This window comes from Cicer arietinum, chromosome 3 (assembly GCF_000331145.2).
Source record: "Cicer arietinum cultivar CDC Frontier isolate Library 1 chromosome 3, Cicar.CDCFrontier_v2.0, whole genome shotgun sequence".
Classification (NCBI taxonomy): Eukaryota; Viridiplantae; Streptophyta; class Magnoliopsida; order Fabales; family Fabaceae; genus Cicer; species Cicer arietinum.
Window position 1 is genome coordinate 71,576,240 of NC_021162.2, and position 21,456 is coordinate 71,597,695.

A 21,456-nucleotide genomic window follows, 5' to 3' on the forward strand; every position below is an offset into this window, starting at 1 on the left:
CCCAACACCATGTCCAATATAGTAACATTCGTTTTTGTTAATTGTATCTTTACAGGGCCAAATTAAGACAGGAGCTCCATGCAGGTCAGAGCGTCTCGCTAAGTATAACCAGGTTAGTGTTTGTTAGTTATGTTAACTCAGTTGTTAAGATTAAGCCTTATCTAAATATTTGGAGCTCACTTTGCAGCTCTTGAGAATTGAGGAGGAGCTTGGTGCTGAAGCAGTGTATGCTGGAACAAACTTCCGTACCCCTGTTGAGCCCTACTAAAGCTTTGAAATTGGAACAAGCGGATATCAAACCTGAGTTTGAGCGATGAGATTTGGCTGCGGGGTTTTGGTTAATAAATTATAGTTAGAATACTAGTCTTGTTTTAAAAGACTTGATGGCAATAATTTTGACCTCCAATTGATGGGGCCGATAAGTGCTGCCCTGGATTTTTTAAGTTGTTCTTTTTAATGATATTTAGCTTTGATGCTTGCAGCCTAATTTCAGTTTCACTTCTAATTTTCATCAAATATTTAACAACACTTTTGTTTGCTACGTTAAATTATTTTTTTATCAACAATGATCTGGCAGATGCCACCAATTTTGTTTGTCTGTTTCGAGAGGAACTCTTGGGCAACAAGATATCTTAAAACACAGCCATCAAACAATCGAACTATGTATGGTTTTAGTTTTATTTTATAGATGGTTAAACTGCAATTCAAAATTGTTTATGGCTGTAAAGTTTATAGAATGGTATGTTAAATAAAGTTTGTGTTGCTGCAAGATGAGCAAGAAGATTGGGTTTGTGGTTTTTCCAAATTTTGGGGTCATGTGTTTGTGTTGGAGTTGTGAGAGCCTGGGAGGTTATTTGAGGCGTAAGGGATAGATAGATCTGGTGGTGGTGGAGGTAGGTAGGTAGGTGCAGTAAATCAATAATAGGATGGAAGAGGGTAGGTGGTTCTTTGGAGGCAGGTGGTCCTTCGTTGATTTTATACGAACGTTGTACGACTCAAATAATCTTTGATGAGGTTGTAATCTCTTTTCTTTCGCCTTCAACCTTTCTTTATATCAAGTGCTAATAATAATAAGCAACGCCGTTTACTTTACGATAGTAATAAGTGACAATTATTTCCGTTATATTATTACTCTTGCTATATTATGTTTGTTTTCTTCTCACTAGCCAATAGCTATGATTTGTGCAATCAAACTTTCCTCCACTTGTTTGGTTGGCTATACGAATATTATAACGTCGTGAATTTTTGTCATTTATTAGGTATACATATAGTTAGATGAATTTGGGTCATTTATTAGGTATACATATAGTTAGATGCATTAATTTTTTTTTATTTTTTTTATTTTTTTATATTTCATTGAAGAGTAGTAGTTTATAAGCTATTAACACTCATTTTACTATGAATTTATAACTTATAACTGTACTATTTTTTACAAGCTATTTTTTAAATTTAAAACTTATAGTTTTTTCTAACAATTTTACTCTTATTATTTTTACTAAAATATTTTTTATTTTTTATAATTTATTTATTTCCAATATAATTTCAAATAAATAAACTAGTTATATATGTAATTAATTTAAAATATAAAAAAACTAGTTAAATAAATAACATGTCTAACAAGTGTCTTTAGGACATTATTTAATAGTATAAAAAGTAATTTTTCATTAGAAGTTGAATATTTAACTTTTAAATGCATAATTAGTTTAATTGAAAACCTTAAACAATATCCTTAAGAGACTCGTTAGAAATAAGAACAATTTGAAAAGTTCCATAGTCTTAAAACATAGGATGAAACAATTGCCAAATAACTTTTTTAAATATGTGGTCATAAGTTCGATTCTAGTACTGTACATATTAATTAAGTTAATTGATTAGTTAGATAGTTAGTTATTTTTCATTGACTATATAAGTTTTATATTATTTTATGTAAATCAATCTATTATTATTCAATATAATTTTTATTTTACTTTTATTTACTTTTCTCTTCTCAATAATTTCTATAAAAAAAATAATATAATATGATATTTGATAAATTATTATTCTATTACATGTTTTCTCAAGGATTTAAAAAAAAAATTCATTGATTTATACCCTTCTATTGTTGTTGAATTCTTGAAATTTGTTATCAAGATTCTAAGACAATCATCTCCATCTTACAACTATGTTTCCGACCCAAAGACAGGGAAACTTAAACCATCTCAATGGAATTGCAAATGCATATTAAACATATTTACACAATAAATGGTTCTAATAAACCCAATTCAAAGATTGGATGGGATTGATATTCTAGAGTCGTGTGTACTTCATAATTGGTTGCTCTGTGGGCTTTTAGAATTTTTTAGAAAATAAAAATCTTTTGAGATATAACGTATTAAAAAGAAGAAAAAGCTACATACATGTTATTCAATATCAACATCTTTAAAGCTAGGAGTTAACAAAGATTCACATGTGATACATTCGTCTTGGTCTCTCGTTTATTGAAGTTTTGAATTAATTGTGCAGACCCAAGTTAAAAAAAAAAAAAAAGAAACATTTGAGAGTATTGAAGATTCTCTCCAACAAAAAATGTCAAATGCAACAAAAAATTGGTGAGGTTCTTCTTACATGATACTAGTTTAATTCACATTCTAACTTCTATCTATAAAAATAATAATGGATAGTTATGCAAAAACTTTATTGTTTTTAGATTAAATGACATTTTAGTTTCTACATTCCTATAAAATTTTAATATTTTGTTTATAGTCCCTATAGTTTTTATAAATAAATAAAAAATTGTCCTTCAAAATTTTCTATTTTTAGTTTTGATCTTTTCTTTTAAGTCAACTCATATGATTATATGAATCCTTCAAATATTTGAATGATTGTTCGCAATAATATTTAAAACATTATAAATATTGTGTTTACAAAAGTTTATAACTTTTTAATAAGAGATGAATTAAATATGAACTTTTAAGATTTTGACCCTTAAAATATCATATTTAAATTATCTTTTGTTAAACAGATTAAATTTTTTAAGAAAAATTCTTATAATGTTCTTAATATATGTATTTATAAAAATTCATTCAAAATTTTGATGGGTACACACGAAAAGCATAAAAAAATTTATGACTAAAAGTTAAAGAATTTTGTCATAAGAACTAAATATAAGTTTTGAAATTTTTAAGTGAGTAAAAACTTATTTAATCTTTATTCTTTTTAGCCTAGTAGGTATCAACATTTTAACTTCTATCCCTATAGATGATTTAAGCAAAAAAAAATAATTATTTCTAGCCTTATTTGATATTTTCATATTCATTTTAGTCGTTATATTTTCAATAATTGTGTATTTTGATTTTTCCATATTATAAGTATATTAAGCACATCTCAACTTATCAGGAATATTAGAGATATTAGTAAGTTGTACAAGTTAAGTACAATAATTTGTTAATTATTTATATTAGTATGTTGTTTCTCATTAGTTATACAAATCTTATGAGTTATTTGATATAAATCATTGTCTCATTATCATTATTCAATATGACTTTCATTTTAATATTTTCTACTTTTTCTATCGTCCATAACTTTTATAAAAAATAATAATACTTTAATCAATGTGTAAGGCTTATGAAAGAGTATTTGTTTGAAGTACGGGGGTGTAAAAAGAAAAATTAAACCAAATTGCAAAACATAACTTATTTATAAAAAAAAAAAAATTAAACTATTTTTTCAAAAATAGTTTATTAACCGGACTCATTTTAAAAAGCTATAACTGAACTTGTTTTCAATTCGAAAAAATTGAATCAAAACTATTCTCAGTTTAAAAAAATTAAAATTGAATTTATTTCTTAAGAAGTAATTATATAAAATTTGACTTATATGAAAAAAAAAACTATATACATAAAACAATCGTGTTCAATTTTATACAAAAACATATTTGTTTGATATAATATATATTATAACAATTCAGTTCAATTCGAACAAGTAAAACTAACTTAAAACCAATTCACTGATTTATAGAACTAGTTCGGTTAGATTTAGAACAATAAACCAATTCACTTATTTTATAGAACCAATTATGTTCGTTTTTTCGAACAGAAAATTCATTCGATTCAACTTTTTCAAATTAAAAATCAATCTTTTTAATTTTGAAGCAATTCTATTTAAGAGTTGAACTTTGTCTTTCCGTAATTTAAAGAGACGTTTTTAAATGACTAGTAAAACATTATTAAATCGATTTTTGACCAACAACATCAAGTATTTGGGGTGCATTCTTCAAAATCAAGTATTGACCATGATTTATACTTTTAGTGATTTGTCAATTTATTATTTTCAGAAATAAACCTCACAACGCTACTATTTCAGAGATTAAACTTGAATTTATCTCAAAAATATTTTCTTAAGACACATACATTTAAAATTTATCCAATATTCATCTTTGTCTTTTATCTTTTTTTATTCATTTTGGTCTTTTATTGTTTATAAATAGTTATTTTAGTTAGTTTAATCTTAATTTTTTCAAACAACCGTATAATTGTTGTCATACATTATTAGGATCAAATACTGAATCAATTATAAATTTAAATATGCAATATTAATAACAATTATATAAAAATATAATAAACTATGATAAATGTCATTTCATTTTAAATGCTTAATATATATTTCAAATCATACGAAAAAAAGTTTTATAAGAACAATCCTATTGTTGAGTTAAATTGATGTTTTTCTAAAGCATATTATCTTAAATATATTGACAATAAAAATATACTAGCAATTGATTAACTAAGATTGTGTAATAATAATAAATAATAATGAAAGAATAGGATTTAGATATGAGAATGCAAGTTGATTGAGTGAATAAAAAAGTAAAATAAAAATAAAAATAAAAAAGCGGAATATAAAAGGTGAAAAATAATGGTAGAGGGAAAGAAAAACATAAAGGTGGAGCGGTGAAGAGAGCGAAAGGAAACCCTAAGTAAGCCAGAGATGGCGGAGCATTTGGCATCGATATTCGGAACAGAGAAAGACAGAGTTAACTGTCCTTTTTACTTCAAGATCGGAGCTTGTAGACATGGCGACCGCTGTTCTCGTCTTCATACTAAGCCCACCATTAGCCCCACTCTTGTTCTCTCCAACATGTATCAAAGACCTGATATGAACCTCAACTTCATCAACCCTACCCCTAATCAACCTCAACCTCCTCAACCACCTCAACCTGAATCTCTTGACCCCGACAAGCTCCAAGAACACTTCGATGTATGCTTTTTTATATTTTAATCCTCCTCTCCCCCTTTTTCATTATTTTTTCACTTTTTCCCTCTCTGATTTTTCAGGATTTTTATGAAGATCTATTCGAGGAGCTTAGCAAATATGGGCAAATTCAGAGTTTGAATATTTGTGACAATTTGGCAGATCACATGGTTTACCTAATTTCTTTAACTTTTTATCTCTCTCTCTCTCTCTCTCTCCCTCTTTCATTCTCGTAACCCTAATTTTGTTGTCTATTTTATTTTATTTTTCAGGTTGGCAATGTATATGTTCAGTATAAAGAGGAAGACCATGCTGCCAATGCCCTAATGAATCTCACTGGAAGATTTTATTCAGGTTCTTAATTTTTCCTCCCTTTTCATCATTTGGTTAGGGTTTTCGGTTACGTTTTATATATATGACTACTTGGTGCATTGTTGTTGTAATTCATTGGTTTTAAAATCTGTTGTCGTGTGAGTTGTTAGTTACATCTATGAACTAATTGATAGATTAAGATTTATAATAATAATGATGGAAAACTATTTTTGAATATATATATATATATTTGTGTGGGTGTGTTTAAATTGTTCGTGTGTGTTAGTTAAGTTAATATTCATATTGGTTTATTGTCAATAGATCGGTCATGCCCAATTGGGTTGGCGTTAGTTCCTTTTGTGTTTACCCTATTGTAGCCACTTTTATTGGTTTTTATTTTACTAATGTTGGGATTCTTTGTGTTTGGGCTTTATCTGATTAAATGTATTTTAATCATGTACCTGGTGCTGCTCTTATTTTCATTTGGTATATCTTTTGTCCGATGTTGCCTTTACTGGTTTTGCATTTTGTTTGGGGAGTTTTATGATTTTTTTATGTTTGGGGTGCCCACAGCAATAATTTTGGTTATCTAAATTAATTAATATGCTACTGAATTGGGTTTTGTTTTGCACGAGATGAGATTAGGCTATTTTTTTTTATAAGCAAGGTGTGGCTATTGTATTATCCATACTTTCAAGTACCCAGAGGTTGTGATGATTATTAAGGGCACAGCATTGAGATATGTTGGAAAATTGATGTTTGATGTACTACTTATGAAACTTAAGCATTGTTTACCATTGCTTGATGGGCCTCTCACTCATCTTTGTTCCTGGTAACTTCTGTTATTGTGATGTAACTTCTGCCTCGGTAATTCTTCTAGGTCGGCCGATCATTGTTGACTTCTCTCCTGTTACGGATTTCCGAGAAGCTACTTGTAGGCAGTATGAGGAAAATGTCTGCAATCGTGGTGGCTATTGTAACTTTATGCACCTTAAGAAGATTAGCAGGTTGGCTTCTTAACTTAGCTCTTTTCATGATGTTCAATAATTTTACGGTACCATTTGTTCTATAACTGTTGCGACCTTAAATCCTTAACTTTAATTTCAGAGATTTGAGAAAGCGATTATTTGGAAGAAGTAGGCGTTGGAATGACCGTAGTGGAAGCAGAAGCCGAAGCCCTCCAAGGAGTCGTAACTATGAGGGACGTTCATATTCTGGCCGTGGTTCTGGTAGAAGGGATTTTGACAGGCCTCATGGCAACCATGGTAGGAGGCAAAGAAGCCGTAGTCCTCGGCATAGAGGAAAACGAAGTAGAAGTCCGGGGGGCAGGGATAGAAGTCCTCCTATCAGAGACAGAGAAAGTAGTGTAGAAAGGAGAGCAAGAATAGAACAATGGAACAGGGAGAAGGAAGTTGAAGATTCTGGTAACAGGGACAATAAGAATAATAATGATTATGAAGAGCCAAGCTTAAAAAATGGCAGTGAGTCTGGTAATCATCAGATATAGCAACACAGTGATTTGACCCAAAATGAAAAGGCCCTGTAATAATTGCTGCAAGTAATCTGGTTTGTTTAGATTTCACCTATCGAGTTGGTTTTAGTTGTTTTTGCTATCATTATATTCTGATTTCTGAACTGTTTTTTTAGATTTAGTATTAATTTTGATATAGTTCGGCAGTGGATATTTCATTTCCGTAGTTGGATGGATGTTCGATGGTAATTATGTTTGGAGATTATCTGGATGAAATAGAGGAAATCATGTATGAATTTTGACTATGTGCATTGTTTAGAGATGTTCAGCATGGGAAACAGTTTTGGTTTTGATCCAACCCTCCCTACAAAACTCTGGGCTCCCTCTAGCGTGTAAAATTATCAAGGGAAGAAGAGAATGTGACGTAAATGTAAAGAAATCATGAACCCCTTATGTGTAAACGGATTGGAATGGATCACAGTGAGTGTGTTTTGCTCATATGATAGAATTGGTGGGAGATTTTCGGGGGATTTTGGAATTGATAATGTACTGAAAATATATCAAATTCAAAGATAATGTTTAAATTTTATCAACACAAATTTGAATGTATTCTTTTAAGTTCTCATAGAGTAAAGAAGCATTGACGTTGCTTTCAAAATCAGTTGTTTTGATGATTCATTTGGTAGAGTAAATCTAGGGATGTTGATATTTGGGTGTACTCAATCATCATAAAAAATTAAACATTGTTTTTAAGACTACATTGTACTTGTGATTTTCTTAGACATAATAGGAGCAAAATAATATATATTTGTTTATAAAAAAAAATGAATAGATGACCAAAATAGGCTGTGCTTATGTAATGTAACTCATTTGCATATTTATAATAGAACATTGTAGTAATATTATTGAAGATAGACACTATGGGGCGAGGTTAACAATCTCCACCATCATCCTCAAACATTGGGTGATTCTTTTTTCTCCGTCTCGCATGAATTGTAAGGTGCTGTACAGGTAAAGTTTAGGTATCAAAACTTTCACCACTTATCAATAGGAGTTGGATCTACCTGGCTATTCTCTTACAAAGTTGCGATTATGAAGTTGGATCTACCTGGCTATTCTCTTACAAAGTTGCGATTATGAATATTTTTGAAAGAGGATTAAATAAAAAACAATGTGAGTTTTAAATTTTTATTGTAATTTTATAATGTAAATTGAATAATTTAATCAGTTAAATTATATTAAAAAATAAATAAAACTTTTTTACTTGATTTTTGCTGAAGTTACATATTTCGTTCCCGTATCAGTACTCATCAGTTTTGCACCCGTACTTCACTGCTAAGTGCTAGGTCCATCGGAGTATGTTCATAAGTTCACCATTTTGAATTGACTATAGAACTAATTTCCGGGATTGTCGGTAAAGTCACACAAATTTACTCATTCGATTACGCGGCCACTCGATTGGGATGTGTCGCACAGGAAACGAGTTGAGGTTCTCTTCCAATGGGTTAGAGCACTAACCTACTCTATCAACCCTCAATTGGCAAACAAAAAAATGGTTTTGCTAAAAAACTAATTGGAAACAAAAATATGATCTGTCAACATATTTGTACAATTGTTATAACGACTTTTCACTTCTATTAACAAAAAAGTTAATAAATTGTTTTATACAAATCATTATTTATCAATATATACGATTTTATTTATATAACCCATTTTTATATTATCTATCGCAAGAGTAATATGTGAATCTGTGATGTGCTAAGGTATAAGTGCTAACGGTATAAATTTTTAACACTGTCCATTAATAACAATTAAACTCATACTTAATATATACAAATTGAATCGCTAAATCAAAAGTGACAAAATTAAATCAAACACATTTTTCAATATTTTCAAAACTAACATGAACTAAAATAGGATAAAACAAACATTTCTAATTCGTAAAACTTTGAAAATGAATAACATTTATTTCGTTGCACTTTTATTACACATATCGTCTGTATTTATAATTAATCCAGCAAAAAATAACATCAATTTCAAAAGCAAAATATGTTAATGAAGTTATTTACATTCTTTACTAATAAAAGAATATTTATATTACTATACTTATTGAAGTTTTATTTTTAAAATAATATACAATATTTGATTAAATAACTACTACAGTTGATCAAACCCAACAGCACATTTGTATATTTTCATTTATCAGAAATGAAAATGGGAGTTAAAACAAACACACTTTCTAAATTTTGAAAATTAAAAGGTTTTCCCAAAATGAAAATAGAAAACGGAAAGATGAATTTTTTTAGGAAACCAAACAAGTCCTACTATATCTCAAACACCCAATCATGTTCCTACCAATACATGGTGACTGGATAGGTAGACGAGGCCATAAACCCAAAGGATCCTCTTTCAATTCGATAATCCAAGTTTAACAATACTCTTAACATCAAAAACATCAGATTGCTTTTCTAAATCAAACTATTTTTTTAGTCACCCAACATCCAAAACAACATCAAGATGCTCACTGTTTAGTCATAAAGCTAACAAACCCTTCACTTGGCACTGTGCTTGGCCTTATTATGAGAACCTAAGGCATCTTCGGTCTTAAATGACCTTCGAGTCAAAATAAAAATTGTGTTAATTGACTTATAGAGAAGAAAACAAAGAAAAAAAATTAAAAGAAAGATGAAGAGGCTAAATATATATAACACGAAATTGTGTTAATTGACTTATAGAGAAGAAAAAATGTAAACGAGAGATAAAGAGGCTATGTATATAACACGAAATCACCTGTTGCAGGGCTTGCAGCTGTAATCCCCATTTGACTTTGGAGTCTGCTGCTTCACTGGCTGCTTATTATTGTTTGCAGCTGCTTTACTAGCGTGCTTAGAAGGGTGTGGAGTATCAACATGGCCACCATTCTTCACACCTGAATAGATCATATTTTCTCGTCATGTTCCTTTCAGTTCTACTTTATTCATAACATGCATTCATGACAAATAGTTGAGCCAAACAAGGTTAAACTAGCAGCCTCACTTTTGTTGTCTATCTATCTTCCATGTTTTGCTTACATTTTACTGTGATTCAACCGAAAGACAATTGTGACAATTTCAACAAGGAGTCAAGAGAATATTGGACATTGGCCAAGTAGTTTAACCCTATTCATTTAAGCCCAACATAGAGTTTGCGGTGAATCACAAGTCACAAGGTAATGCAAAGTGATGAGAGCGTTGTGCGGAATAGCAGTGCAAAATGCTGATATGAACTAATCTGGAACCTTATACATACATCTAGATTACAGTATTCAATATTCATATCATATTTTATATGTTAGTAGTCTAATCCTGAATGAGCAGCACAAGTATCAATCGAGCATACACAAAATCAGTGTCAAACAAGGCTTGGGGGATGAAATCTTAACACACAAGTTTTAAAAAATAAAATAAAACTCATAACAAACAAAGTACAGAGAAAGAAAAAAAACTGACCAGTCTTCTCAGGAGTAACAAATTTTGCCCTCTTCACAGGTACAGGTGTTTTCTTGGAAGAATCAAAAACCCTCTTATTGCTCCCTTCAATCTAAAACAACATTCAAATTAAACACATTCAAAGACAAAATTGAAGCATCATATAGTCACTCATTACCTTCTTCGGTGTTTCCTCATCATCATCCTCTTCATCATCCTCGTCGCTATCGTCGTCATCTTCACTACTTTCTATCAGACCATTTGCCATGGGCTAAACAACATATTACAAAAAAATTAATGAATTACTAAAATCTCCATCAATATAAAATTCAGTGATCAGATAAACCAAGTTCACATCATATGTTAAATAATATCACTAAGAAACGGTACACCAGATTCGATCATTCCATTAATGAATATATTTCAAAATTACACTTGAACCACATAGTTTATAACTCAACTTTACTGACCAAGAAAAATGAGTGAAGGTTTTTGCAGACAATTTGGACAACAAATAATAAAATTGAATTACAATAGATACATTCTACAGTCATAAGTTGTTATCCATTAAATATTCTGTTTTTTCACACCAATTAGTAATTACATAGGTGCCCTGGAATTGTATCTTTACAAAGCAATTCGTTTAATTTTTAACAGCAGCCGAAAATTTAGATAACATCAGACAAATCTGTATATCAGCACACTGCACAGCATCTATTTAGGTGATAAGATTTAAGACAATCTGCTACCCAACATCCATTAGATATTGCAATCTACTTTCTAGATTATATGGATACCTCGTCTTCACTGGAATCCTCGTCAGTGTCAAATTCAGATGACTCTTCATCTTTACCACTAGCACCATTCTCATTCTGTTTTGGATCTGATGTCTTCTTTTCATTAGCTTCGATTACATCAGGTTTGGCACCACTCTTCAACCCGTTCTCAGGTTTCCCTACATTAAAGTTTAGATGAATATAACACAAGAGAAAATGCCAATAGAAAGACATAAGATATGATGGATAGTGAAATAACTTTACCATTGGCAGCATTAATTGGAATATCTTCACCATCAAAATCTAAGAGAAAGATGTTATAATAAGTTGAGAAACCAATAAAACGTATAAATGATAATAATAATAATAATAATAATAATAATAATAATAATAATAATAAATGAAAATTAAGAAGAGTATCTCACTATCAGAATCTTCATCGTCATCAGTAATGATAGAAGAAGAGCAAAGTTAAGGACACAAATATATGTTAGTTAGAAGATACTATAATACATTATTTTGCCGGTATAGAAAACTAGATATCACGGCAACACAAAATACTATTAAAAGGATATGAAACCAGCTCAGATTCTACTTTAAATCCAGTAAAGAAGACACTCCCAAATTTCCAGTTATGTGATAGCTCAAATTCCTTCTCAAATATCAAATCATAAGATATCTGAGGAAATTTTTCTGAAGAAAGTGTTCCAAGAACAAGCTTCTGGTCACCGATCTTCACATACAGGGATACTGGTTCACTACCTTTATCCTTGCGGACATCCCCAAGACATGCCTGTCACATGAAAATTTGAGACCATTTATACAAAAACATTATTGATACCAAGTAAATAGAATGACTTGATGCTTATTGTCAAATTATATCAGTATTGTCGAATAGCGGTGCTATAGCATAGCGGATTTTGATGAATCTGCTATGAAAACTGTGGCGCTGTCCTAGTTTCGCTATTAGGACATTAGGACATTCCCTTTTTTGTATATAATTTGGTTAATTCGACCTCTATGTGGCCTCAGCTATTTGACCGCAACGCTATTTGCTATTTCACATAGTGGAATTTTGGTATTTTGCTATTTTACGCAATCCGCTATTGATAACACTGAATTATATAAGCATATACCGTTGAAATTATATCAGTATTGTCGAATAGCGGTGCTATAGCATAGCGGATTTTGATGAATCTGCTATGAAAACTGTGGCGCTGTCCTAGTTTCGCTATTAGGACATTAGGACATTCCCTTTTTTGTATATAATTTGGTTAATTCGACCTCTATGTGGCCTCAGCTATTTGACCGCAACGCTATTCGCTATTTCACATAGTGGAATTTTGGTATTTTGCTATTTTACGCAATCCGCTATTGATAACACTGAATTATATAAGCATATACCGTTGAAAGGTGGACAAGCTTGTCATCTCCTGGATCAACCTTGAGCGATTCTCCACGTTTTACCTCAACACCTGAAAAGGATTGCAAATAAACATCCAATCCAATATTAATTAATTCAATAATTCTAGTTAGGTTATCACTGTTTTGGCATCTTAGACTGATCATCAGTGCTTAATCAACTTCATTTCTCAAAACCCATCGTAAAAACCACAATATTGTTTTTGCAAATAGGTTACCACAAGGTATATTTTTCAACATGATGCAAAAATCCAAACAAGGAAACACTATTATTTTTGCAAATAAAATATAATTTGATACTGCACAAAACCCATCGTAAAAACCACAATATTGTTTAATTATTTAATTATTATTAATTATTAAATAAAAGAACAACCTAGTGCTGCAAAACTCCTTTCACGTGGGGTCTAAACTCTAAAGTAATAGAAACTGAACAGGTTGAAGTTTGAAAGTGAATGCAGAGAAATCAATGGACTTTCCTTTTCTGTAAATTGATCAAATGAAAAACTGAATTTCAAACGATAGGGGTTATGGTATCTATAGTACGTGACCTAACATATTGTGAAACCAGTTGGTTACTTCAAAACCGAGTTCTATACAGCATTTGCTATAAAACAAATTATGTTACAAAGAAAAGTGTACTTAGATGAATAACTCTAATACACTGGACATCCGACCCATAAGAATAGACAGCCTTCGCAAGCTGATTCCACGACTCAGCTAGTGACCTTTTGAAGGCGTCAGAAAAAATGATACCTGAAACTATTAAAACTCCATTCCATCCCCCCTTCGAGATGATTTCAAGAACTAAATTGATTGACTAAAAATGACTAATGTGATCCATGATTTTCAGTTTCAAGAGTAGTGTTGTTAAATCGCGGCGTTATAGCACAATAGTGTAGCGGAATTTAAACAAATTGTCACTGTTCCACAATAAGCTATTTAGTACAAATTATTGTCAAATAGCGGCTATAGTGGCGCTATAGCACTGTTGTGTAACGTAACTTGAACAAACCACAATTTTCCGCGATCTGCGATTTACCATATTGTTAAAGAGTTATTTTGGAATATTATTTATTAGTAACCAAATAATCAGATGTCTATAAGTTCAGAGATTATATTAACAATTCACTTCATTATTAACTGTTAGTTATTCAAAAAAAAAATTGTTTACTATATATTTTTTCCAATAGCATCTAGGTCAAAGATTTCAAAGGAAGACATACTCAAACAGTTTATACAAGATCATGCGTAAAAATTAGGCACTGTGGTAAAATTATTGTAGAAACTTCAAAATTCGACAAATGACCGGTGAAGTAAAAGCGTTATCACATCCGCTTATTTTATCTAGCAACAAAAAATTTGCCCTAATTACATTAATCATCAATCATACATGATAAATAACATTAAAAAAAAAATCTATGCACGAAGGAATAAAATTGTTTAATAAACGTCGTAAAAACACGAGTACAAGGCAATCTATAGAAATTGAAGAAATGCTTGGCTCCACGGATTATTATTCTTTAAAAAAAAAAGAGAGAACAATAAAAAAAAATTGAAGTAATAAAAGGATTAAAATAAGCAAAATGTTAGAGATAGAACAAGGCTAATAAGCAGAGATGATAAATGGCGGTGAAACGGTATTACCCCAAAACTCCATTTCTGCAGAGAAAGCGAGAGCGAACGCTTGATCGGAAAATAAGAAAAGACGTTTCTAGAAAAACTGAACAGTGATGAGTATTTGATGGATATATTGTTGGGAATGGGCTCAATGGGACCTTTTTTTCTTCTTAAATTGAAATTAAATAAAATTGTTTTTTAACTAAAAAAAATATTCATTCACTGAAATTAATATAAATTACTTCGTCCATCAATCATATATGTGTTTCCAACATTGTTATAGTAAGGGTTACCAATGATATTTAATTGAAAAGAGACGGCCAATGTTGTTCTGATTAAAATTTTATGTTTTCTTTTGCTTCACACTATTAATAATACATATTCTTTTTTAAATTATACATAATCATTAGACGATTCAGAGATTCTACAGTGTTTATGGGAAACGATAATATATTAAGTGAATATTTTGAAAGTATAAGAGAAATACCTTTTTGAAATACTTTCTTAGAAATAAAAATATTTTGTTTCTTGTATATTCATCTATTATTTATTTATTACCTACCATCTATGTTTTATTATTTTGTCAAAAAAATCTCTTTAATTATTTTTTATAATTTATTATAAAATAATCTTTTTTTTTTTATCTTTAAATTATTCTTATTTTATTAAAGAAAATTTCCACGTGTGCTTTTAATAATTATTAAAGCTCTCTCTTTTATTTATAAAAGAGGGCAAAGTTCGATTATTTTAAATTTATTGTGATTATTATTATTTACTTAAATTGAGTAGTTATTACTTTAATTAGCAAAAAATAAAATAAAAATAATCTTAATACATAATAACATATAATAATAATAATAATAATAATGATAATATTTATATAAAACATCTATTGCGATTATAATTTAAATTTTACGAGTAAGTCCAAGTGTTATTATAAATGTGTTCGTTTGATAAATTTTTTCCCATTTTATTAGAGTTTTAATAAATATTGACTAGTCAACTAAAATTTTTTTATATTAAATTTGTCAACTAAACTTAGAAATACAGTTTGAGTTAAGAAAATATTGAGGTTATTTTGTTAATGTTGAAACTGATAATTTGTCCATCTTATACTCACAATGTCATAGCATTAGACATAGTTTTATCTCTTGTAAAATTGTTAAAACGGAACGAGAAAAAGTGGTCGTCAAGAAAAACTTAAATATATATCTATAAGGATAGTTTGGTTGGCTTAAGGAAAAGAAACTCGAATTGGTAGTGGTGAAGTTATTCTTATTGATGAATTCTGCTACATTAAAAATCATTGTTGATGGAATACTGTTATTGTTGATATATTACAAAGATAAATGTCCTCACAATTCACAAACATCACATGGAAAGGGGATCACATTAAAAATTTTGTTGTTCAATTTTTTCATTATAAATAGTTCTAGAAATGCAATTTAGAGTATCTTTCTTTAGAACCAGCTCATGTCGTCGTGATAACACAATATAATAAATAAAGCGTCGTCGATATTGAAATATATATTTGTAAATTATTGAAGTGATGCATTGTAATAAGAAAATATTATTCAAAATCATTTCCCTTTCTTTTTGGAAACAAGTTTATATTTAAAGGATGTGGAAGCTATTACGATATATAATGCAAATTTTAGATTTCACAATCTCATATTTCATTTAATTGTTGAGTTAATATTAAATTATAAAATAATTTTTTTAAATATTTTAATTTAATATAAAGTTTTTGCACATTCAAATATTTAATATTTATTTTCATTAATGTAATAAGTTTTTCAAAAATGAAATTACTTAATTAAACCTTATAATATATGATTTAATATATATAGTTTATCTTTTAAAAAATAATTTATTATTTATTTATCAACAATATAAATCAAAATAGTTTAATTTTATATTTGTCATACCGCTTTTTTTTTTCCAGCTTTTAAAATAAAAGAGGTATATATCTAGTAAATTATGATTAATTATGAATCTAACATATTATTTTGATTAGCTATATATTTAATATATATATATAAAATTTCAATATTTTAATTTCACTTTCTATAAAATAAAAATACAAATTTTTAAACCATACAAATTATTATGTATGTATTTTTATTCGGTGTTGAAATAAAAATATTTAATTATCTTTTAATTTTTAAATTATTTTTTTAGAAACATGTTCATAATATGATAACAAATTCATCTATATAAATTTAGAATTTTTTAACTTAAAATAAATTCAATAGCTCACGATAAAAGTGATCAAATATAGATTTATAGTTGAATTTTGAATTTATTTTTATAGAATAATTTTGTATGATATTGTAAATATGTACGAACAAATTTATTAAAAAATATATTTTATTTAACATTGAAAACAAAAATAAGATATACGGTAATTTTAAGATTTGAAAAATATATATTTTAATTATATAAATAATAAAATTAAAAGATTAGATTTTTATAATAATACTTCTACTATGCTAATTCGTTGGAGATATTACTAGAGATTAGATGAAGAAGAATTGAAATTATCTTTTAAAACATATTATTTGTGAAGGGAATGCTCAAACAAATATTTTTTTAAAGATGGAAACCACCTGTTTGGACTTTTTTATTATGATTAATGAATCATTTAATTTTTGTTTTATTTTTTCATTTATCTCAGTTGTAACCAAAAAAATTAACGCTACCTTTGAAAATTTACTTTTTTTTTTGTTTCTCTCGATTGTTTTTAATTCATGAATGAAATTTATTTGAAGCAAATTAATCACAGTTTTTTGGTCACCTCTTATTACAAGCGCACATCTATGTTTCGAACCGAAAAATACGAGAAACGGTGATCGAGAGTTTAAATCTATTTATATCTATTTATATCTAATAGGAGTTATTTGTATGTAATATTTAATATTTTTTGAGACTGTATGTATTATATCAGATATTAATAATTTATTTTATTCTCGATTTTGAATCAATGAGATAAAATATTTTAAATATATAAAATTATCATATTTTAATTAAAAAATTAAAATAAAAACTTAAATTATTATATTTTAAAATAAGAAAATATTTCATAAATTAACAAAAATAAAAAATTATAATTATAATTAAATCTAATAATTTTTATAAAATAAATATATTACTAGGAATAATATTAATAACAATTTGACCAAAAATACTAATACTACTAATAAATAAAAAAATTCAATCAATACGTGGTTCTGAACTACTAGTAGTATAAAAAAGCCTCAAATGTCTTATCGATCTCGAATTACCTTTACGTCGAAGCACTGTTCTTACAACTTAATTTTTTTTTTCTTCATAAAAAAACCCTCTATTTATGTATTCGTGGAAGGTCAGAGTTGAATGAGTGAGGAGAGTTTCACTCTACACTCGCGCGTTTATTACACATGTAATCCCCAATCGCAGCATTCCTACTCTCGATCCCTCTCTCTCTCTCTCTCTTTCTCTCTTTCTCTCTCTCTCTCTTTCATTTTTTGTTTTTATTATTTTTTCCCCATTCATCCATGCGAATTGGGGATTAGGGTTTATCTCAATCCTCACTGCCAATAAAATCCACGCGATAAGCAATAAGCGGAATGCTATATCCATGTTGTAAATCTACTTCTCAAGTTGCGTTAGGGTTAAGATTAGGGTTTTAGATTCGTCGTGTTTGATTTTAGTGGACATGGATAGCACGCGTAGATCGTTGGATAGATCCAGAGAACCGGGCTCCAAGAAGCCCAGATTGATCGATCTCAACTCCACCGCACGACCGTTTCCTCAGCGGCAACATGGCTCTGGGGTTACTACAACGTTGTCTTCTTCTGCTAGGTTTCAAATAAACGACAGAGACTCCGAAAGAAGCGATTTGGATCACGGTGGCGGTGAGTATCACCCACAGCCACCGCCACATCAAGAACTCGTGACGCAGTATAAGGCTGCACTTGCTGAACTCACTTTTAACTCGAAACCCATAATTACCAACTTGACTATAATTGCTGGAGAGAATCTTTCTGCTGCCATGTCAATTGCTGAGACTGTTTGTACAAACATTCTAGAGGTGAATCTCAGTTTGCACTCAGCAATTGTTTCTGTTGTGTCTGTATATTTTTTGTTTTTGGTTCTGATTTATGGCTGATTAAATTGAATTGAATTGTAATTGATTTGGAATGAAAAGTGCACTTCGATTTGATCTTTCTGATGTTATTATATGCTCGTGTTATTATTGATAAATTGGGTTACTGGAATTGTACCCGTGTAGGGGTTTTATGATAATATTAATAATTATGGTTAATGCTAGTTAGAAAAGAAGACCCTCATTGGTCCTGTCTGGGTTTTCTGTGGTAGATGTTCTCAAGTTGAACTCTCTACCTGCACCTGATAAAAAAGAAAAACATATATAGTTTTTTGAGTCCTTGTTACGAAAAGGAAAAACAACTTGCGCTAGATGACGAGTTGATGTCAGGTAGGTCAATTTCAAGTATGATACTGTAAGGATCCTGTTAGTGTTAGGATACTAGGTTTGAGCTGTAGCCCAATATCCTAACAGAGTTCATATCCCGCTGACGAGCTAAGTCATCAAAAAGTTGTGCTCACAATTCTCCTGATCTTCTGCCGATTTGTATGCGAAGCGGATTAAGAATCTTTGGAAATTTGTGTCTGTTTTAATTAGTGCTGAAGTAAACTTTTGGTGAAATTTGATGCTAATTTCTAATTTAGGTATATATTGTTGGTTTCAGTTGTATTTCTCAATCCTTGTTTACATTTGTTGTGGCAATCTTACTTCTAACCCATTGCCTGTTTGTGCGTTTTTTATATAAGAAAGGGTGTCATTGAATTGAGTTAATAACTTTCCAGGTTCCAAGTGACCAAAAGCTGCCATCGCTTTATCTCTTGGACAGCATTGTTAAGAATATTGGGCGGGACTACATAAAATACTTCGCTGTTAGATTACCTGAGGTCAGTTATCTATATCTATCCCTTTCATTGGCTTTCATCCCTTCAGATTGTGAAATAAAATCAAGAAATGAATTTTATGCTAAACTGTTCATGTTTGATTTGGTTACATGGATACTGATATTGCAATAGTTCGTGCATTGCCATAAAAAATGAATTAGATAATTGTTATCAAATGGAGTTTTTCACTTTTCATTCTGTTGTGAATGTTTTCTAATTTTATACACCTATTTTTAACTAGGTACTTGCCAATTACTCCTTTACATTTTAGGTATTCTGCACGGCATACAGAGAGGTTGACCCTCCTGTCCATTCAAGCATGAGGCATCTTTTTGGAACTTGGAGAGGAGTCTTTCCTCCTCAGGACCTCCAGATAATTGAGAAGGAGCTCGGCTTCACTCCTGCAGTCAATGGTTCAGCTTCTGCATCTGCTACACTTAGAAGTGATTCTCAGAGTCAACGCCCACCTCATAGCATCCATGTTAATCCCAAATATTTAGAAAGACAACGTCTTCAGCAGTCCAGCAGGGTAGGTGACTTGATTTCTAATAAACTAATCCTTTAAATAATTGAAAAGTTGGATCCAATTGGAATAGGTCAAGATTGGACAGTATTGCAGAATAATGATCTGATGAATTGGATTTTGCTGTCACGTGTATTTTGAATGATGAAACGGCACTGGAAGATACATTATCGCCATCAAATTTTGAGCTTGATTATTGCTTATTACTTTTATTGAAACAAAATACTGTATTCTTTTTATTAGTGTTTTTAAGTATATTGGAACTTTCACTAAGTACAGAAACTGTCCTAATTTTGTGCCTGTTATTTTGTGGATTTTGCTGTTCTGTTCATGGTATGACATATGGTACACATGCTAACAATCTTGACAGACTTCACTTAAAACTTCAAAGTAATATTTTGTAATTTGAATACTTTCTTCATAATAACTTTATATACATATTTTATATTTTATGTAAGTCATTTCGACTCACAATACTTATGACAAATCACCATCTATTCTGTACAATGTTTTCCTTTTTACACCCTATGACCTTATCTATGGTACTTGATTCTTTTGTCATATCCTTTTTTGTCTTATGAAGACTAAAGGAGTATTTAATGATATGACTGGATCTATTTCAAACACAAATGAGGACTCAGAGAGGCCAGATAGAGCTTTGGGTGCTGCACGACCATGGCTGGATCCTAGGGTTAACATAAATGTATGTGAAGTAATTTATCTTTTCTTCTTTATACTACTATTAAATCTGCTAATTGTCACATATTAATTTAATGGTGTATATTGCAGAATAATCAGCATACTCAAAGAGATGTATTTCATGATTCTGTTCCTGAAAAGAGCATTGGTGGAGCCTATGGAGACGATGAATATAATTCTACTGTTTCAAGTAATTTGGGCTCAGGTGTTGGAAGAACTGGAAGTAGACTCATTGGCGGTGTTGCAGAGACCGTATCCGGGCAAAGAAATGGTTTCAGCCTCAAACATAGTTTTTCAAGTCATGCAGCACCGAAGTCTATGAATTTGAATGCACATCATCAGCCAACACAAACCATAACTAACGTAAGGAGCAGTGCAATGTCAAGTAACTGGAAAAATTCAGAGGAAGAGGAGTTCATGTGGGATGAGATGAACTCTAGTTTGCCCGATCATGTACCCAATGTCTCTAGCAACTTGAGCACCGACCCGTGGATGGCCGATGACGACAATTTGGTAAGTTGGCTACAATAAAGGGTCAATTGCACTTTGCACCACCTGTACTGCAAGTAATTTTATGGCAATATTAAGAAGGCCAATTCACCCTATCTGATTTTGATGAGAATGCTCCAAAAGAAATTTAGCTTGTCGCTTTTGGCACAGTTAAAACTTAGAACATCTTTTATAGTCTTCTTTATGTCTTGAAAAGTCACCTGTATGTAAGTTCGGTCTAATTGGAAGAATCAATTACCAACTCGAAAGATGGTGGACAAATTAGAAAAGCATACTAAAGGAAGCGGCAACACGACAAAATGCAATGATAAAGTTTACTATGTCTAACGAAATAGGGTGGTAAAGTATAACTGGCAATGATAAAACTGTTGTATCAGATTGAGGTAGAACAGAGCTGGGGCCAAGGAATGATGCATAGAAACAAAATAAAATGGCAATCACCTCTATGCAGGACTCTTT

At 30.2% G+C, this 21,456-nt stretch overlaps 4 protein-coding genes across 6 annotated transcripts in view; 3 read left to right on the forward strand and 1 right to left on the reverse strand.

Moving 5' to 3' along the window:
• The window catches only part of LOC101497047 (enolase), a 6,151-nt gene extending 5,664 nt beyond the window's left edge, over positions 1-487 (forward strand). The window contains exons 17-18 of the mRNA XM_073366691.1: positions 56-112; positions 188-487. Of these exons, the coding sequence (XP_073222792.1) occupies positions 56-112; positions 188-268 (138 nt within the window). The 3' untranslated portion in view covers positions 269-487. The remainder of the gene's footprint in view (positions 1-55; positions 113-187) is intronic.
• A 4,406-nt stretch (positions 488-4,893) lies between these two features.
• Positions 4,894-7,317, forward strand: LOC101497382 (splicing factor U2af small subunit B-like). Its single transcript, XM_004494083.4, has 5 exons — positions 4,894-5,235; positions 5,313-5,399; positions 5,502-5,583; positions 6,422-6,548; positions 6,649-7,317. The coding sequence occupies exons 1-5, from the start codon at positions 4,966-4,968 to the stop codon at positions 7,046-7,048; spliced, it is 966 nt and encodes a 321-aa protein (XP_004494140.1). The 5' UTR covers positions 4,894-4,965; the 3' UTR covers positions 7,049-7,317.
• Positions 7,318-9,284: 1,967 nt separating this feature from the next.
• LOC101497715 (histone deacetylase HDT1) lies at positions 9,285-14,570 on the reverse strand. The gene is made up of 10 exons (XM_004494085.4): positions 14,325-14,570; positions 12,660-12,730; positions 11,831-12,048; positions 11,681-11,703; positions 11,520-11,558; positions 11,277-11,434; positions 10,658-10,750; positions 10,501-10,591; positions 9,803-9,941; positions 9,285-9,625 (listed from the first exon to the last, which is right to left on the reverse strand). The coding sequence occupies exons 1-10, from the start codon at positions 14,335-14,337 to the stop codon at positions 9,565-9,567; spliced, it is 906 nt and encodes a 301-aa protein (XP_004494142.1). The 5' UTR covers positions 14,338-14,570; the 3' UTR covers positions 9,285-9,564.
• Positions 14,571-17,641: 3,071 nt separating this feature from the next.
• The window catches only part of LOC101498250 (polyadenylation and cleavage factor homolog 4), a 6,503-nt gene continuing 2,688 nt past the window's right edge, over positions 17,642-21,456 (forward strand). The window contains exons 1-5 of one of the 3 annotated variants that reach the window (XM_012714189.3): positions 17,642-18,369; positions 19,167-19,268; positions 19,537-19,794; positions 20,372-20,491; positions 20,578-21,000. In XM_012714189.3, coding sequence (XP_012569643.1) covers positions 17,995-18,369; positions 19,167-19,268; positions 19,537-19,794; positions 20,372-20,491; positions 20,578-21,000 — 1,278 coding nt within the window. In that variant the 5' untranslated portion in view covers positions 17,642-17,994. Of the gene's footprint in view, positions 18,370-19,166; positions 19,269-19,506; positions 19,795-20,371; positions 20,492-20,577; positions 21,001-21,456 lie in introns of those variants that run through there. The other 2 variants (XM_073365928.1, XM_073365929.1) reach the window with 2 other exon arrangements.

Excerpts from the sequence above, each read along its gene's own strand:
- LOC101497715 (XM_004494085.4), bottom strand. Across the intron at positions 12,049-12,659 it reads AGCTTGTCCACCTTTCAACG|GCATGTCTTGGGGATGTCCG; the intron begins GTATATGCTTAT and ends TTCATGTGACAG. Across the intron at positions 9,626-9,802 it reads AGCTGCAAGCCCTGCAACAG|GTCATTTAAGACCGAAGATG; the intron begins GTGATTTCGTGT and ends TTTGACTCGAAG.
- LOC101497382 (XM_004494083.4), top strand. The coding sequence starts at position 4,966 with ATGGCGGAGCATTTGGCATCGATATTCGGAACAGAGAAAGACAGAGTT. Across the intron at positions 5,584-6,421 it reads CACTGGAAGATTTTATTCAG|GTCGGCCGATCATTGTTGAC; the intron begins GTTCTTAATTTT and ends TAATTCTTCTAG. Across the intron at positions 6,549-6,648 it reads CACCTTAAGAAGATTAGCAG|AGATTTGAGAAAGCGATTAT; the intron begins GTTGGCTTCTTA and ends CTTTAATTTCAG.